The 16,762-nt window shown below is 39.0% G+C and overlaps 3 protein-coding genes across 3 annotated transcripts; all 3 read left to right on the top strand.

Annotated features, from left to right (window-relative positions):
• The first annotated feature begins 2,700 nt into the window (after positions 1–2,700).
• Positions 2,701–9,292, top strand: lrrc74a (leucine rich repeat containing 74A). Its single transcript, XM_085142522.1, has 13 exons — positions 2,701–3,376; positions 3,503–3,675; positions 3,751–3,858; positions 3,962–4,055; positions 4,271–4,320; positions 4,441–4,522; positions 4,614–4,699; positions 4,768–4,962; positions 5,049–5,144; positions 5,947–6,090; positions 6,281–6,385; positions 6,516–6,601; positions 8,412–9,292. Exons 1-13 carry the CDS (start codon positions 3,265–3,267, stop codon positions 9,019–9,021), a joined length of 1,941 nt encoding a protein of 646 aa, XP_084998648.1. The 5' UTR covers positions 2,701–3,264; the 3' UTR covers positions 9,022–9,292.
• A 22-nt stretch (positions 9,293–9,314) lies between these two features.
• On the top strand, positions 9,315–11,369 carry olfm4.1 (olfactomedin 4, tandem duplicate 1). The gene is made up of 5 exons (XM_085142523.1): positions 9,315–9,547; positions 9,648–9,824; positions 9,917–10,129; positions 10,199–10,346; positions 10,425–11,369. The coding sequence occupies exons 1-5, from the start codon at positions 9,494–9,496 to the stop codon at positions 11,258–11,260; spliced, it is 1,428 nt and encodes a 475-aa protein (XP_084998649.1). The 5' UTR covers positions 9,315–9,493; the 3' UTR covers positions 11,261–11,369.
• Positions 11,370–13,621: 2,252 nt separating this feature from the next.
• Positions 13,622–15,732, top strand: olfm4.2 (olfactomedin 4, tandem duplicate 2). The gene is given in 5 exon segments (XM_085144435.1): positions 13,622–13,933; positions 14,044–14,211; positions 14,296–14,508; positions 14,593–14,734; positions 14,821–15,732. Coding segments are annotated over 5 exon segments (1,392 nt in total). The 5' UTR covers positions 13,622–13,858; the 3' UTR covers positions 15,615–15,732.
• Positions 15,733–16,762: the final 1,030 nt, after the last annotated feature.

Raw genomic sequence — 16,762 nt, 5'->3', positions numbered from 1 at the left:
TTGTACATTTTAATTTAACATGGCAGTTTAAGTGCCGTAGTTTTACTTATTTTTAATAGAGTTTACATTTTCTGTCTTTCATGTTTATTTTTTTAGTGAGCGTCTGTAACAAGATACTTTCCCCCAGGATTAAAAAAATATTCTGTATGTCTTTGTTTTTAGACATCTCTTAAGGAAATGTTTGCCATCTCTTTAGTAATGTAAATAAGAATTTCAGTAGCTCCTGAAACATTTAGGATTTTTTCATATTAACACATATTTTTAGTATGATACAGAATTTCTTTAATACCTGAAAATATAATTCACTGGTCTGCACACAGAGGTAGTTATGTCAAAGAAAAATGATCACCAAGAGCATTATTAAGCACCTCCACCTTGTCAATATTACAACTCAGAGATGATTAAGTCCATCATAGGCCCTTAATTATCTGTCTGTATAATTATCTAAACAATTTTCTTTAGCTGAATTCCAAATAACAGGTGAGATGTCATGTCAGTCTTTTGCTGTAATCAGTTTTTCAAATGCACTTTCTTCTTGCACTACATAATTTTAAAAAAGCTAAAATGTAACAGAGTTCAAGTGCATTTAAGTTGGTGCAAGAAGACTTCAGTCTGTAACAGCATTTGAAGGATGAAAATATTTCCTTGATTTCTCTTTACCTTTGTGATTTCTGCGAATACAACTCAGGGCAGAAACAAGAAACCAGCTGAGGAAAGGACATGTACAGATGCAGGAAGTTTAAAAAAGTATGAGTTTGAAAAAAAGAAAACACAAGCATTTAAAAAAGGCTAATTTATCCCTTTTCAGTGATTACATAAGCAGAGCTGAAAACTGTTGTGTTGATCAAAAGAAGCTAAATAGATGAAACGTGAAATAGTTGTCTTCTAAGAACTTAATGGAGAATTCTTATTGTGAGAAATGAAAATTAGTCCATGTGTCAAACTGATAAAGCACTTTGTACAGCTGGATTTACCACTGCTTCTACAGGAACTTGTAAACTTGCTCTAATCAGATTAAAAAGAGAAACTGGGATGATCCAGACACTAATGTGGCAAAACTGACGTTTTGTTCAGTTTTGGTTCCCCTGTCTCTTTAATCTGTGATTAGTTTCAGCTGTCTTCCCACCTGTTGTTCCATTGCCAGCTACGTCTATATACTGTGTCAGTCTCCCTTTATCCTTTGTTGTGTGTTTTGAGGCCTATGTTCACCTCCAAAACCCAATAGAGAAACCTCTGTTTCACAACCAGTAGATTAGAAGCTTTTATACGGTATTTCATTTTTAAATTAACAATTTTATTATTGTTTCATTGTATTTAAGTAACTCTGTCATGGTCCTGAGTCTGCACACGCAGTGGTTTTGTTTTGATTATTTTTCTCATGTTCTAGTTTTATTCTGATTTTGTATTCTGTCTGGAAACTTCCTGTTTTACTTTGTAGATCCGTGTGTGACTTAACTGTGTTTAGCTTGTGTTTCCCCGTCATCTTGTGATTAGGATCAGCTGTGCTTCCCCCCTCTGTGTCATTTCCTAATTACCTTGTGTGTATGTGTGTGTGTGTGTGTGTGTGTGTGTGTGTGTGTGTGTGTGTAGCGTGGGTGTCGGTCTGTGCTCATCGTCGGTTCGTCTGTGTTATTTTAGTGTTTCTCTGTGTCTCTCTGTTTCTCGCCGCGTGTCTTCCCTTTGTGTTATGTTTTCAGGTCAGCTTACTGGCTTTCCCAGTTCAGTTTACTTTGTAATTCTCATCACCGCTTTGTGTCACCCGTCATCGAGAAACCTCACTTGCATCACCGCTGTCCTCCTGCAAACAGCTATCCCAGCCGTGACAAACTCCTTAAAACGCATATATTTGTATATGGAAAAAAATAGCCTCCTAAGATTCGACGCCCTCAAAAATAATACATTTGGACTTTTCTTCACCATATTCATTCCATGCTGCTCAATAACATTTTAATTAATTTAGTTTTTTGTTGTTTACATTTTATTAAACAATAAAGGTTTCATTGTTTGTACTGTTAAACAGAGCTACTGTCTCTGTATGCATGTTTTTTTAAACACATGTATTTAACAAAGTAACAAGTTCCTGTTCAAAGATAAAGATTCATTTTTAGCATAATGAAGACAGCTGCACTCTGCAGCCTGGCATGGGCTGAAACACAGTGCTAGGTTACTGTTGTTATTTAATGATGCATTTGGTGCCAAATTCAGGATGTAGAAGTTACAGCTTCAACCATTAGTAAAGCTTTCACTTGCTCCTAGCAAGTTTCTAAAACTTTGTGCCTCCTCCCCCCCCCCCCCCCCCATTCCCTTGATTATGAGCCTTTACTACGTGTTTACAGTAATCTAAAAAAACATATAATTTCTAAGCTGTTTAGAGACTACCTACACTACATGTATATTTAAACTGAAACCTGTTTCAAAGATGGATTTTCCTCCTTAAACTAGTAAATTTAAACGATTAACTAAATTTCCTTTTCAGCTTGCTGTCTCTATCTATATCTGCTGGCATCTTTAGACCTCAGCGCTGCACTTGCCCACAGTCATTCAGAAATTGGCCAATTCTTGTGTGGAAATCCATAAATCTCTGACATAATGAATGAATGAATCCTTGTTTCTCTATCACTGGTGAATTCTTGAATAAGTGCATTTATTTCATGATGTTTTCAGCATTATAATGGCTGTAAATGCTCCATATTTTCTAGAAGGAGAAAAGCTTACATAAAACACCAGTTAGTAATCATTACAGTGGAAATGCAGTCAATTTTCTTTTTGCTAAATAACTCCAGTATTGACCCAGTAAATTCTTTATATATTAACACTTCAACGGTGCAGCGACTGGTAGCTCTACCTGTTAGCATTAGCATTTGCTCATAAACATACACTTTCTTCCATCAAACTGATGGATTGTCACAATTTCAATTAAGAAGATCAAATTACATTTTTATGAAACTTCTTCTGCACACGTATCATACTTTGCTTGTGACAGCCATGTGTTGAATTTTGTAAATGTGGGAGATTGTCCCAATAAGTGACATTGGATGAATTAAATTACAGCACACTATAACTGTAGTTTTTGCTTAGGATTGTAACCCGAGTGATGCATAAATTGTTAACGACACAAGACACACAACCTGAGGGGTAGAATTACCCGGGGCATAGTACAGGCCCCTTTCATTTCACAGGCCCTGTTCTTACCAGGCACATCACAGCCTGATGTTTGTGAGTGGGAACCGTTTCAAAAAGGACAAGTTTTAAAGACAGGCCGTAATGTCGATACCGTCATTTGAGTCCCTCTGCTTAAAAGACGATGACAACTGTCCATCCCCAACTAATCTCGACAGCTTTGGCGATGAGTTTGACGAAGACTTGGAATCAGATGGTGAGCATATTAAATTCAATCATGGAATAATCCTTGAGGTTCTTGTTTAAATACTAAGTAATTTAGTAGTTGTTACTATAAATCTATACATTAGTTATATTAATTTATGACTTTTATAATATGCAGGAAATAAGATCAACAAGGAGATGGACACTGCTGAGGTGTACATGCAGGCCTGCAAGCTGGTAGGTGTGGTGCCGGTCTCTTACTTTATTCGAAACCTTGACTCTCCAGCTGTGACACTCTCCCACCATGGGCTCGGACCTTTGGGATGCAAGGCACTCGCTATTGCTTTAGTGGTAGGTTTAAAATCTAAGAGCTGTTAATCAATGAGGCACTTTTAAATAGAAAACTGATGATCAGGTTTTATTTAGACTGATACGCAAATAAGCGCCCTGGCACTGGCAGACAATTCAATTCAAGCTGAGGGAGCCAAATACCTCATGGAGACGTTGAGGGCTAATTTCACCATTCAGCACCTGGTATGTAAGACTGCAAGTTGACCACTGGAGGGCACAAGTGTATTTCAGGTCTAAATCTGAGAGCTCTACATCAAGTTTGGTTTTAATAATACATTTTTTTCAGGATATATCCCACAACCATCTGAAATCTGCTGGGGCTGAGTATGTGGCTAAAATGTTGCTGGACAGCATTTCGTTAAAATCTGTGAAGCTTTCAGGTAATATGCACATGACAATGCATTTAACTTGTCAGATGTTACGTGACAGATGACTGGCATCACAAACAGTCAGCTTACATTTGTTTTGTCGGGGTTGCCTTTTCCCTGACAGGATAGTCGAGGTTAGTTTCTGATTGGTTTGTCTATTTAACAGCGATAATTATTGTGATCTTTTTTTTTTCATCATTGTTTTGAAAGCATTTTCTTCCCTGCAGGGAACGGATTTACTGATGATGATGCTAAATATTTTGCAGATGCTCTGTCAGTAAGTTATCAGTTATGTCCTGCTTTTTCCACACATAACAACCCATTTTAGTCATTTCTATATTCATAAATTGTTCTTTTGCTACTTGCACCTGTCACATTGCTATATTGTTACATTCAGACCAATTCCAGGATAAAGGTACTGGATCTGAGCCATAATGAGTTTTGTGGAAAAGGAGGGGAGCATTTGGGACAGCTGCTGGGTATGGTAAAAGGTCTTAATAGGTCTAAGACTAGTTCTTAATAGCATTATAGATGTATTCTTTCACTGACTTGGCTCTCTTATTTCTACAGCAAACAATGAGGGCCTGGAGGTGCTGGACCTCAGCTGGAATCATCTAAGAATGAAAGGGGCTGTGGCTTTTTGCGCTGGGTTAAAAGTAGGGCTGATTAACAAAATTTGTTAGTTACTCTGTGTGCAGCATTTCATCACAGTCTTCCCATTTAGGTGAATATGATGTTAAAGCACCTTGACTTATCGTGGAACGGTTTTGGGAACGAAGGTGCTCTGGCAATGGGAGAAGCCCTCAAATTCAACACCACTCTGGTGCATCTCAACCTCAACAATAACCGCCTGACCAATGAAGGCGTCAGCATGCTGTGCAGGGGTCTTGAATTCAATGACACACTCAGAGTCCTGACGGTGGGTGGACGAAATTGCATTAGGGTAACGTATATCACAGTCATGGCTTCAAGTGAAATATCGGATAATGTCTTCTATTTCTTTAGTTGGCTTATAACTCTTTGACAGTAGAGGGCGCGCTGGCTCTAGTCAACGTGGTGAAGAACTCACCTAAAACTGCCTTGGAGGAGATCAACATATGCGTGAGTGGCAGTGCATCCTGCTCTGCTCCATGTCATGACAGATTACCACAGGCTGTAGGGACAGTGCATCCACAAATCAAATTTACATATTGTTCTGCTGGCCTGTAGTCACATTTATCCATGTGAATTGTTCTGGTGCAAATGTCCCAGTTCTTGATTTATTGGTTGTAGAGATGTGTCTACATTTAAAAGAAATTCACTTGTGATGCTCAAAGCACTCAAATAATACATCTGAAAAAGCCACAGTTATGTTTCTTTCCGCAGCTCAAGACCCAATTAGAGCCGAGCAATTCTTGAGCAATTCAGAGCAATTCTTGCACGACGTGCTTTTTTCTTTCTACCAAACGGCATAATCTAAAGTAGACATGCAGCTGGTTGATATTACATCATAGCAGAAAGCATTATCAGCGTTTACATCCTGCCAAGCTGTCACAATCACCAGGTTCTCGTCATGGGTAAATGCACGCTTCCTTCTGTACAGTTATGCAGTCCTTAGCAGGTGTTGTTTTATGGAGAAAAAATAGTAATGAAACTGCTCACAACCAGGTCATTTCTGGAAATATTCAGTGCCACTGAAACTGAGCAACTCACATCTAAAAAGTCTATACAGAGCAACTGCACTACAGGCCAGATTTAAACATATGTAATTATAAGGTGAACTTTCTCTTTAAGCAAGTCATTTTTGCTCTGATTTCAGTTCAATTTTGTGTTCATATTAAGTCAAAGTTGTAATTTTCTTTCCTTTTTTTTGACAAAGCAAAATGTGTGTGTGTGTATATCATGTTGTCTTTTATCTGAACAGAATGTGCTGGTAAATGAGCACTTTGTGCATCTATTGGAGGTGACGTGTCAGGAGCATCCTGGTCTGGATGTACAGTATGGAGGCGTAGGAGGCTTCATGGCTAAGAAGCCACCAAAACGTGTTGATCCAATGAAAGTCATTCAGGTCTGTCTCAGTTGGTCGAATGAGCATCTGACACATACTGCATGAATTTTATTGTGAAAATACACACGATATATCTTTATTTTTATTTATTTTTTTTTTATTCAGAGTATATTTGCTGTTCTGATATTTACTTATTTTGTTGGACTGCATTTAATTATTGTCAAAATCACTTCTACCAATGCTTCTGAAGGATTATCTGGACCAACGGAAACTGCGGCTGTGGGATTTCTTTCGAAACATCGATAAAGATGGCATCATGAGAGTGTCTGTTACTGACTTCAGGAAAGCAGTTCAGGTTTTCCAAACAAACTGTGATACTGTATATGGAGCCGTGTAGAGTCAGTGCATTTCACTGAGAGTTTACTGTGATAAAGAGAGCAACTATGGAACTGATTCCCTTTTCCTCTTTTGTGTGAAACTGTAAGCAATCAAGCATTCCCTTGGACCGATACCAGATTGAGGAGCTGATTCAGAGACTTGATCGGGACAGGACAGGAATGGTGGACTACAGGTGAGCATTTCCCATGCTGTCTAAATATACTCACATCTGACGCTTCAATATTTACGTTACAAGGTGGAGCTTTGGCGTGTTAAAGCTTATCATTTTTACATTTTTATTGTTTACGTTTACTGATAGTACAGCTGGGCATAGAGCGTCTTAGTTATGGCCTGGGAATTTGCCCAGATCTTAAGTTCAACTGACCCTATCAAAACTAAGAGTAGCTGAAAACTGCAAACCTCTTCAAGCCTGAAAAGTTCACTCACTTGCGGCAGAAGTCTATTTCACTGGTATATTAGGATATTGGGTTGTCTCTCGCACTGGTAAAAGCTTTTTCCAAATATTCACAGATCTACTGTATATGTAATTTACTACAGAAGTTTTTTTTTCTTTTTGCAAATCTGCCTGAAAAGAAATCTGACCACATTTTTTAAGTAATCATACTAACAGACAAACAGACAGACACACCAAACTAATCGCAGAAGCTCCACTGAAGTAGTAATAGTGTTATCATAAGCTAAGAATAACTTGTATGGGAACTTTTCTTCCACAGTTTGGATAAAAACACATGTTAAAGTCCACGTAGCTCAACATACAAACAGATGGTAAACCATGTGGTCTATACATTCATTTTTACATTCATATTTTTATATAGGTGTTTTATAAACTACATAAAAAGTAATGATCATAGGTTTAAGAAAAAGCGAACCCTTTTCCGCAGTTGTTTAAAGCAGACCACAGATTCAGCCATCCTGACAGGCTGAGGAAGGTTGCACCAAAGTTTAGAAGCTACAGTCTCAAAAACATGATCGCCTCTAGATTTAAAATATGAGCATAAAATATATAAATATGACAATTATAAGACCCTGATCATATGATCAGGGAGGTTACTGCTGGAATAAGGTTAAAGCAGATCCTCATGCATGCTCAAACCACACAAAGGCAAATGTGTCCAACAGTCATAGGCATAAGAAGCTGGAATTCTCTCAGTGATCATCTTAAGTGTTGTACAAATGTTTCTCAATTTAAAATCTGCTATAAGAATAAAATGATAAACCAATATGAAGAAGTTGAAAAGAATAGAATTTAATTGTAGAAAAATGATCCTTTTAGTTTGATATTTAGTGGTATTGCTCATTGTTGAGTATATTGCTCTGTTTGCTTTGTTTTGTTTTGTTATGTGCAGAAAATTGTCAGAGTGTAATTTTGGTTGCCTACTTGTATTATCACAGATAGGGGGCAGGTATCAATAAGAATTTATTCTTCTTCCTGCTCCTTTTCATGCATGGAAACAGTGTTACTTTAATTGAAAGGAAGGTAGTGTATGGGAATGAATTACTGCTGTACCATGTGTGAAACAAAAAAATAAAATAAAATAAAATAAATAAATACAGAAGCCTGGTATGATGGGCTTTATACTGCATGTAATTCATCTGGGGTACCTAGTGAACGTGCAAAGATTCCACACACAGGTGGGTTCAAACTAGGACCATCATGCAGTGTTAACCACTGCCTCATTGTTCTGCCACACTGCACATTGATAAATACTAACATTTTGAAATTAACTCTAACTCAGCCAGTGGAATGAGAAGCTGTCAGGTCCGAACGCAAGAACCTCAGTTGTCGAGATTGAAATTGAGAGAATATTAAGGACATCCAAGCAGTAATTGTAGTGAAGTTGTTAGTGAGGTAGGATAGGCTGTTCAAGGTGTTAGGCTTCACAGAAAAGTGCAGTTGTGGAGAGACAGGCAGACAATTGGTTGGCGTATGAATCTAAAAGCAGTCAGTGATGTTTATACTATAATCTGACCATTCTGTGCAGGGGACTGGCAGATACAAGGAAACAAATGATGAGGGATCACCGCCGCCAGCTTAGGAAATTTGAGTCCCGTCAGAAGAAAGAGAAGCAGAAGAGTGACCGCATTCTCAAAACCTTCCAAAGTGCTGTGGAGGCGGTGACACCTCACGGCTCCATAGTCATGTCTCCAGGAGGTGCCAAAGAAGACTCGAGTGGCCCTCAACACTTTTCCGCCACCCCTCTCAGCTCTTGGCACCACATCGTCATGTCCAACAGCAGCCGCTACTCTGTCACTAACATGAGCAACATCCACCTGCCCATGTTAAGAGGCGCCACGCCTTACCGTCCCACCAGCTCCTCCGGGATGCGTTCGTACTCCCAGCCAAACCTGTCGGCCGATTCTCCTCGCTCTGCTCCAGACAAGTCCATCTCTGCTCAGGGCGTTCGCTCAGATCCAGAGATGAGCCACAGCAAGCTAAGCCCCACTGCTAACAGCCTGACGAGATCCAGGCCCGCTCTCAATGTAAATCAGCCAGAGGGTAAAAGTAAAGTCAAAGCCAAGAAAATGAAGAAAAAGAAACCGAAGAAGAATGCAGGCAAAGCTTCAAAGAACCCTGCAGTAACGGTCAAGTGACATGAACACTGTATAATGCTGTATTATGTGATATACTATACATGTGATTTGTTTTTCCCTTGGATATTATGTCATGCAATATTTTAAAATGAATAAATAACACATTTGATTATCAATCTTATCTAAAAATCTATATTTATTGCTTTAATAAGTTATCAGCGGTCATGTCTTCGCCACCTTGCAGTTAACGACACTGAGTGGGATGGGCCTTCTTCAGAAACATAATATTTCATCATGGTATTCGGGAATGGTGTTCTCATGCGAGCCCACACTCTTGAGGATAATTGTAAACAAACATCTGAGGTTAATTTCTGTTTGCTGTAGATAAGAACGAGCATTATATCCTGGCATGTTCCTCAACTAATAATTCTGTGAAGTGAGACAGGTGCTGCGTCCTCTGATATGATGGAGGAGGATCTATAAATTCAAATGATCCACCTATCTCAGTCATAACCACTCTGACTGCAGCAGAATGATCGTCACTCTGTATTTCTCAGCACTGCTGAGCTCCACGGTTGCCTGGGAGGTACGCATGGCATGATGTAGATCAAGCGATTCATCTTTATTCTTTAAAGCTCCGTACACATTTAGGTGAAACGATTTCTTCCATCTAACTCTTTTTTTAGGGAGTGAGGAGCGTGTGGAGCGAAGGGAATCCAAGGAATGAGTCCGGAGGTGGAGGTGGTGAAAGGTGCTCCTGTGACGCCTTCCTGCCCGGTTCAACTTTTCCTGTAGGTGATCTGGTGGTGATAGAGCAGACGGCAGTGGAGATCTCACGTGAACTGGAGCTGGAAATGGGCAAGGTATTTAGTCACAAGGGAACGTGTGCATTAAAAGATTTCATAATTGTGACAAAAAACATTTTTGAATGTTTTTTTCCCCAATTAAATTTCAGCTGGGGCAATATGAAATCAAAGTGACAGAATATGAAGAAAAGATCGTAAAACTCACAGCAAAAATTGAAAAAATGGAGGAGAATCCTGATGGCTACAGTGAAAGTGAACGGAATGAGATAAAGATTGAGATTAAACAAGTGGAGGCCTTGATTATAGACCTGCAGCTCTCCATCAACGGCTCCACTGCTGTCCTTAAATCCCTGCGTGTACAGGTATGTCCCGAGCTGAAGGTGTTTTAAAAGCCAGCAGAAGCAGTGGAGATCCATTGTGTTATCTTTCAGATTACAGTCATGGTGGAGACCCTGAGCAGGCTGGAAAAGACCTACGACAAGAATTTAATTCTGGTGACACGCCGAGAATACCTTAAGGTGCAGCTGCAACTAGAGGAGTGTGAGAGACGTCACCAGGAGCTTTTCTACCCCAACATTGGTATGCTCACTTATACCATCATTCCAGTTGTAATCCCTGTTTTTGTGATTACAACCTAATTTTCGTCTCCTTCTGCAGGTTCATGTGCACACACTGGTATCACCAAGCTCAGCAAACCCATAGTAAGCCAACTGAATGCCCATCTAAATGCTGGCTACAGATTTGGTGGATGGGGGAAAGATTCAAAACCTATTCCAGACAGAAAGTCCATGTACTGGTACTCTGGGTATACAAGTGCCTCCATTATTGACATCAGGTTCTACACTAACTACAAGAACCTCATTTTAAGAAACCACTTTCAGCATCACAGCTTACAAACCAGCTGGCGTGGCACAGGAACCAATTTTATCTTCCGTGACAACACTCTGTATTATCAGATCAACAGCCCGTTTGGGTTAGCTAAACTGAATTTCACCTCAATGGCATATGAGTCCAGGGTGATCCCCAAGGCTAGTTCAGGCTTCTCTTATGCATACTTCTCCAGTCAGAACTTTGACTTTGCTGCCGATGAGACCGGGCTGTGGGTGACCTATGCCACACAGCAGTCTGCCGGTCGGATGGTCATTGCTAGAATTAATGAGGCGTCTTTTGGGATAGAGGAGGAAATGGAGACTAGTATCTACAAGCCGGGTGTGAGCAATGCCTTCATGGTTTGTGGCACTTTGTATGCGGTCAGGACAATCGATACCATCACTGAAGAGATATTTTACAAGTATGACACTAAAACCAAAGAGGAAACTTACATCAGTATTCCCTTTGAGAGGTTCCAAGAGAAGTACTCAAACCTGCACTACAATCCTGCTGACCAGAAGCTCTACATGTACAATGATGGCTACTATGTCCAGTATCACCTGTGGTTTAACCACACAGCTGTGGCTACGGCCACCACGGCGCCACAAGTTCTTTCGACCTAAATTGAAGATCTGATATTTTCTGAAGTATCACATCATATGAATGAGCCAACTATTGTCTCATCTTGTCGAGTAATGACCTCCTAATCCTTCTTGATTGTTAATAAATGATTTCAAGCATCACACAAGTGTCATGAGTGTCTTTTTTTGTGAACTTTGAAAACTAAAACAGAATTAAAATAAAAATGGTTCTTAATTGTACCTTCAAAAACTTCTATTCTACTGTAGAGGTAATATCTGTTGTTTTAGTTAGTTTGCTAACTATTAATACAATATTTGTAATTATTATAACTTCCCTGACAAATCATTGATAGGCATGTCTACAAGAGTGTGAGTCCACTGTTTCAAAACCTATATTTTTATTGTAACACCTGTACTAATTTTCCTAAATCTTGCCTCAGATGTTTGCCCTCTATTCAGTAAAATTTAAAAAGATTAAAAAAACAAACAAAAAAAACTAACACTGAAACTGATCCAAACTCAACTAAACATTTTCCCACAATAAAAATTAAACTCAAACGTGGAAATCCACCCTGGAAATTGAAATGCAGAATTAGAAACAAAATGTCAAAATGAAATAAAAATAAAACTTACTTGAACATACAAAACTATAACATCTGTGTTGACTGCAGTCATAAATGATCTAACTGAACCACTGTATGCATGTCTGCATTTAAAGTACAATGGAATAATCATCCTGTATGTGCAGAAACTTGACTAAAAACTGCTACAGTGGCAGTCAGAGAATACATCCTACCCCAGTTCCAATGATGATTCCTACACGGACTCCTCTCCCACGCCTCATCCCCAATTTGCAAACCCAGCTCCTCCCATGCATTCTTCAAAAAGTCAGATTTAGAATTCAAATACTCTGGAAAAACATTCACAAAACCAGAAACCAACTTGTTAGAGTTTGGGGGGCCCAGAAGGAGTTTAAAAATTGGTCCCTCTTCTGGAAGAGATGGAAAGTTGAAAATACTCTGGCGAACATAGTTTCCTATCTGCAAATATCGAAAAAAAAATGTGACTCAGGGAGAGAGAACTTATTCTGCAATTGGGTAAATGAGACACCCAATACAGGGTTCTATTCCTGCATATAACAAACGTGATCCCACCTTGCACTGAACTTTATCATGTTTACATATCCTTACAAAATAAACTAGAGGGCATTCTTAGGCATATATGGGATGGAGACATTCAGACTTGATACCAAATAAATAATAAAAAAAATCAATATTTCTCACACCTGGTATTGTTTCACCTCATGAGTCTTTGTGCAAGTCCATGTTTGTATCTCATCATGAAATCAAGTCGTCCCAAAACTTTACAGGTGTGAACGCCAAGTCTGAAGATTGTTCAAGAACTCATTAGAATTGTCATTGGAAGATTGTCCCTCAGTGTTTTTCAGTTTTTCTAATATGACAAATAGCAGGGTTGTTTTTTTATGTGAAAACATATTGAAGAGTTCAAAAATATGTGAAATAAATAAACAAATAAATAAATAAATAAATAAATAAAAGCCCTATGAATATGTTTGTGTGTCAAAGCAAGAAAGGCAGAAATCATTTAGTCCATATAGTGAACTAGTTCACAGTGAGGTGCTACCACACACTAACAGGCAAAATCTCCCTTAGCTGTTCAACAAAAAAGACCTTAATGAGCGCAAACATTTGAAATTGTTACAGAAAAAAAAAACTAAATCCAAAGTGCTTCAGCTATTTGAAATTCTTTCTTTGAGTGACGTGATCATGTCTGACATAGAAAATACTTTTGGTAGACTTGGTACATTTGGTAACTGTAAAGCCCAAATTGACTGATTCACACATACTTCATCTAATGATCCAGTGAGTCCTTCTGCCCTCAGAGGTTTCTGTAATGAGAGCAGTGGCTTTATCACTTGTCTCTGCTCGTTTACAGTCTTCAATTACTGCCTTCTTTATTGATTTTCAATCACTCACAGTCTTCTTTCAAGTATCATCTGCCTTTTATTAATACATTTAAACTCTAATGCTATTTAATGAGAAAATCTTTAAACCAGCATTTTGATTCAGATGATGATTCAGATAAGTTTGTCAAACATAGTGATTTTATTGGGCTGAGTCAGCATTTTATTCAAAGTTCCTTGTGAAACACTTCGTTTCCACAAACTACGGTGTTCAAAAACTCCACCCAAGTCACTTGCAATTACTGGCATAGATGAAGAAGTATGAGTTGCTTCATTTTAATGGACTTGTGACTTCACACTTTTAGGAGATGTCCTAAAAAACCTTTGACTTACAGCAATCTACTCCTAAAAGAAGTCGTGTTTGCCTTTGTGCAAACAGGACTCAGGATCATAGAATGAATACTTGTCCAAATTGTCAGGTCATAAACATAACAACACAGCAGCAACACATGCTGTGCTTCTCATCCGCACCCCACATTTGTATTAAACGTGACGTGGTGGATTCCTCTGTGCTTGTCATAAGCAAACAAATACAATGCCTGAGTGTATGTTGGACTAAGATAATAAACTTGTGAAGAGAGAAGGTGTTTGAGATGGTCTGATAAGAGCTACCTTTAAAAACACTCTGAGAAAGCCACGGAGAAAACCTTTGAGAGATGAAGAAAGACATAATGTTGCCAGCTCTTCTGCTGCTGCTCCTGCCAGCCCTCAGCCCTGTTTTGGCCTGGATTGTAAGTGCCTTTACTTTTCTAATAAAGCGTGCAGGCACAGTGATTAGTTATGTCTCTTTAATGTTTTTTTGTTTGTTTGTTTGTTTGTTTGTTTGTTTTTAAAATTTTAGCCAGTGGAGGACTGGGAGTCTGGAAATGTAACGGCATCAGTGAGTGAGTCAGGTCAGTGTGTTTGCCATGTTTTTCTGCCTGACACAACCTTCCCTGCTGACCGGGTTGAGCACATGCAAGAAGTCACTAAAGATCTGATGTTGGAAGTGGAAATCCAAATGAACAAGGTGCAGTAGGACTAAATAATTATGTGACATTTGAAAGCATATGCTGTAGTAACACATTAACATTGCTTTTTTTCACCCTTCCAGATAGTGGGCTTTGAGGCTAAGCTGGCGGTCTACCTGCAGGACCTAACTGAGCTGACAATTAGAGTGAACATACTGGAAAGCAGTCCTGACAAATACATCAAACTGGACTTTGAGCTGCTCAGGATTGAGCTGAGAGAATTTGAGGCTCTGGTAGCTCAGCTCAAAAACTCTCTCAGCTCCTCCTCACCCATATTTGACAGCCTGTACACTGAGGTAAAAACTGCTTTTGAACTTACATGCAAATGACTTATTTTTAAGAGCACCTAATTTATGTGTCTGTCTTTCTGTGTTTTTTAGATCCACAACATGACCCTCATTGTGAACCAACTGGAGAGTTATGATGAGAGCAACCTGGCGGTGTTCCGCATTGAGCTGGCTAAGCTGCAGAAGAAGCTGGAGGACTGCCAGAAGGAGCAGGAGCTCATCAATCCAGATATTGGTAAGGCCACTGCCTTGGCTGGATTAGCGCTGATGTACGGTCTTGACATTACTAATAATTTTAAACATGCTTATTTTTCTCTTCAGGTAACTGCAATCACACAGGAATCTTGGCCCTCAGCAAGCCAATGGTGCTTCAGCTGAATGCTCATCTGACCCCAAGTTCCATTTATGGGGGCTGGGGAAAAGACTCCAAACCTCTTTGAGGTTCTGAGTCCATGTGCTTCTTTGGTGCATACAGCTCCCCTTCAATCAGTGACTTTTACTTGTACTCTAACTATGATAAGCTGATTCTGAGGTCTGCATTCAAACACCATCGCACACCAAACGGGTGGGCAGGGCTTGGGAGCAATTTTATTGTTCACGGTAACAGCCTATACTATCAGCGCAACTCACCTCTCAGTATGGCCAAACTGAACCTGACCAGTTCCACATATGACTACAGAGTGATCTCAGCCGCTAGTTCAAAGTTCTCTTACAGTTACTCAGCCAGTCAGTTCTTAGACTTTGCAGCTGATGAAAATGGAATGTGGGTAATGTATGCTTCAGAGGCAAGCAAAGGGAAAATTGTCATTGCTAAGATAGAAGAAAAATCTTTTGGTGTTGAAGATCAGTGGAATACTGGTGTGTTTAAGGAGATGGTGGGTAATTCTTTCATGGCCTGTGGAGTTATGTATGCCACCAGGTCAGTGGATGTTGCCACAGAGGAGATCTACTACGCATTTGACACGAAGACCAAGGAGGAGAAACACCTCAGCATTCAGTTCCAGAAGTTCCAGGACAAATACACCAACCTGGACTACAACCCCACCGACCAGAAACTCTACATGTACAACAATGGCTATTATGTGTCCTATAATGTGAAATTTGACAAAGAATAATTTTATCTCTCGGTCATCTGCCGTATTGTGATCGATACGAGTCTTCTGTAATCTCTTAAGCCCTGTGTTTTCTGTGATGCATTGGCTTTTGGCTATCTTTTCCTGAATAAAATCAAACTGAAGCATTCAAATAAAGTGAACTGTCTCAATTGTCTATACACATAAATTATATCATTATGAAATTATGCCACACAAATTTAGTTTCAGATTTAAAATAGTTCTAGAAAATCAAATGAAACAGGAAAAAAATGCATGAATTTGATAAAACAATTCTTACTGTATTCAGATAAACATTTTTGCACACAAGTCCTTATTGAATAGAAAAACATGAACCAAAATATGACAAATAGGGATACAGTGGTGCACATTTGTCCAGTGTTCACATGTTAAACAGGGTTTTAAATAACTTTGTGCTCTATCTGCGGCTGGGCATTAAGACTCACAATCAGAATTTAACATGCGCATAAAGTCGAGTATAAAATGTGATTTTTACTGCAGATTAATCACTTTAGCTTTCATTGATCAAAGTGAACTAATTGAGCAGTTCTTTCATGTAACTGGAGAGTTTACAGGAGTTTAAAGGAGATAATAAACTGTTTTAAACTGCAGCTGAAGATAAACTGTTATCATGCGATGTAAATAAACATATACACACATTTCATAGAAAACCGCAGCTTCATACAGGATTTACTTTCTGATACTAAAAACTCAAGTTTCTCACCATAAGTACTAAGATAAAGATTCGCCATAATCATCTTTTAATTCTGTTTTTTTCATAAATCAGATTAAATAATGAAAACAAACAACAGGAACCCTGTCATGGACCTGTAGTAGTCCAAGGATAGTATACATAATGCACACATGTGCACTAATCTCAAGGGTCAGTGATGCTGTTCTAATAAAATGTTTATGGCCATGAAATGATGTCACACGGTTTAGCTAAGATAATAAGAGGGGTATTAGACTACAGATAACAGCAGCTGTCACATCTGAATACGTTAGAAGCTCTTCAAGCAAGAGCACAACTGCTTTGTCTTTAATGCTGCTCTTTCAATAAAACCGAAATACAAAAGACAACAACTGTGTACATGCCTGTAACTGTAGGAAACGGTATCTATGTCACCAGGCCAGACACTTTGAAGTTCTAC

Source organism: Neolamprologus multifasciatus, chromosome 19 (genome assembly GCF_963576455.1).
Source record: "Neolamprologus multifasciatus chromosome 19, fNeoMul1.2, whole genome shotgun sequence".
NCBI classification, from domain to species: domain Eukaryota; kingdom Metazoa; phylum Chordata; class Actinopteri; order Cichliformes; family Cichlidae; genus Neolamprologus; species Neolamprologus multifasciatus.
Note: the sequence above shows the minus strand (reverse complement) of the source record. Positions and strands in the feature narration are given on the sequence as shown.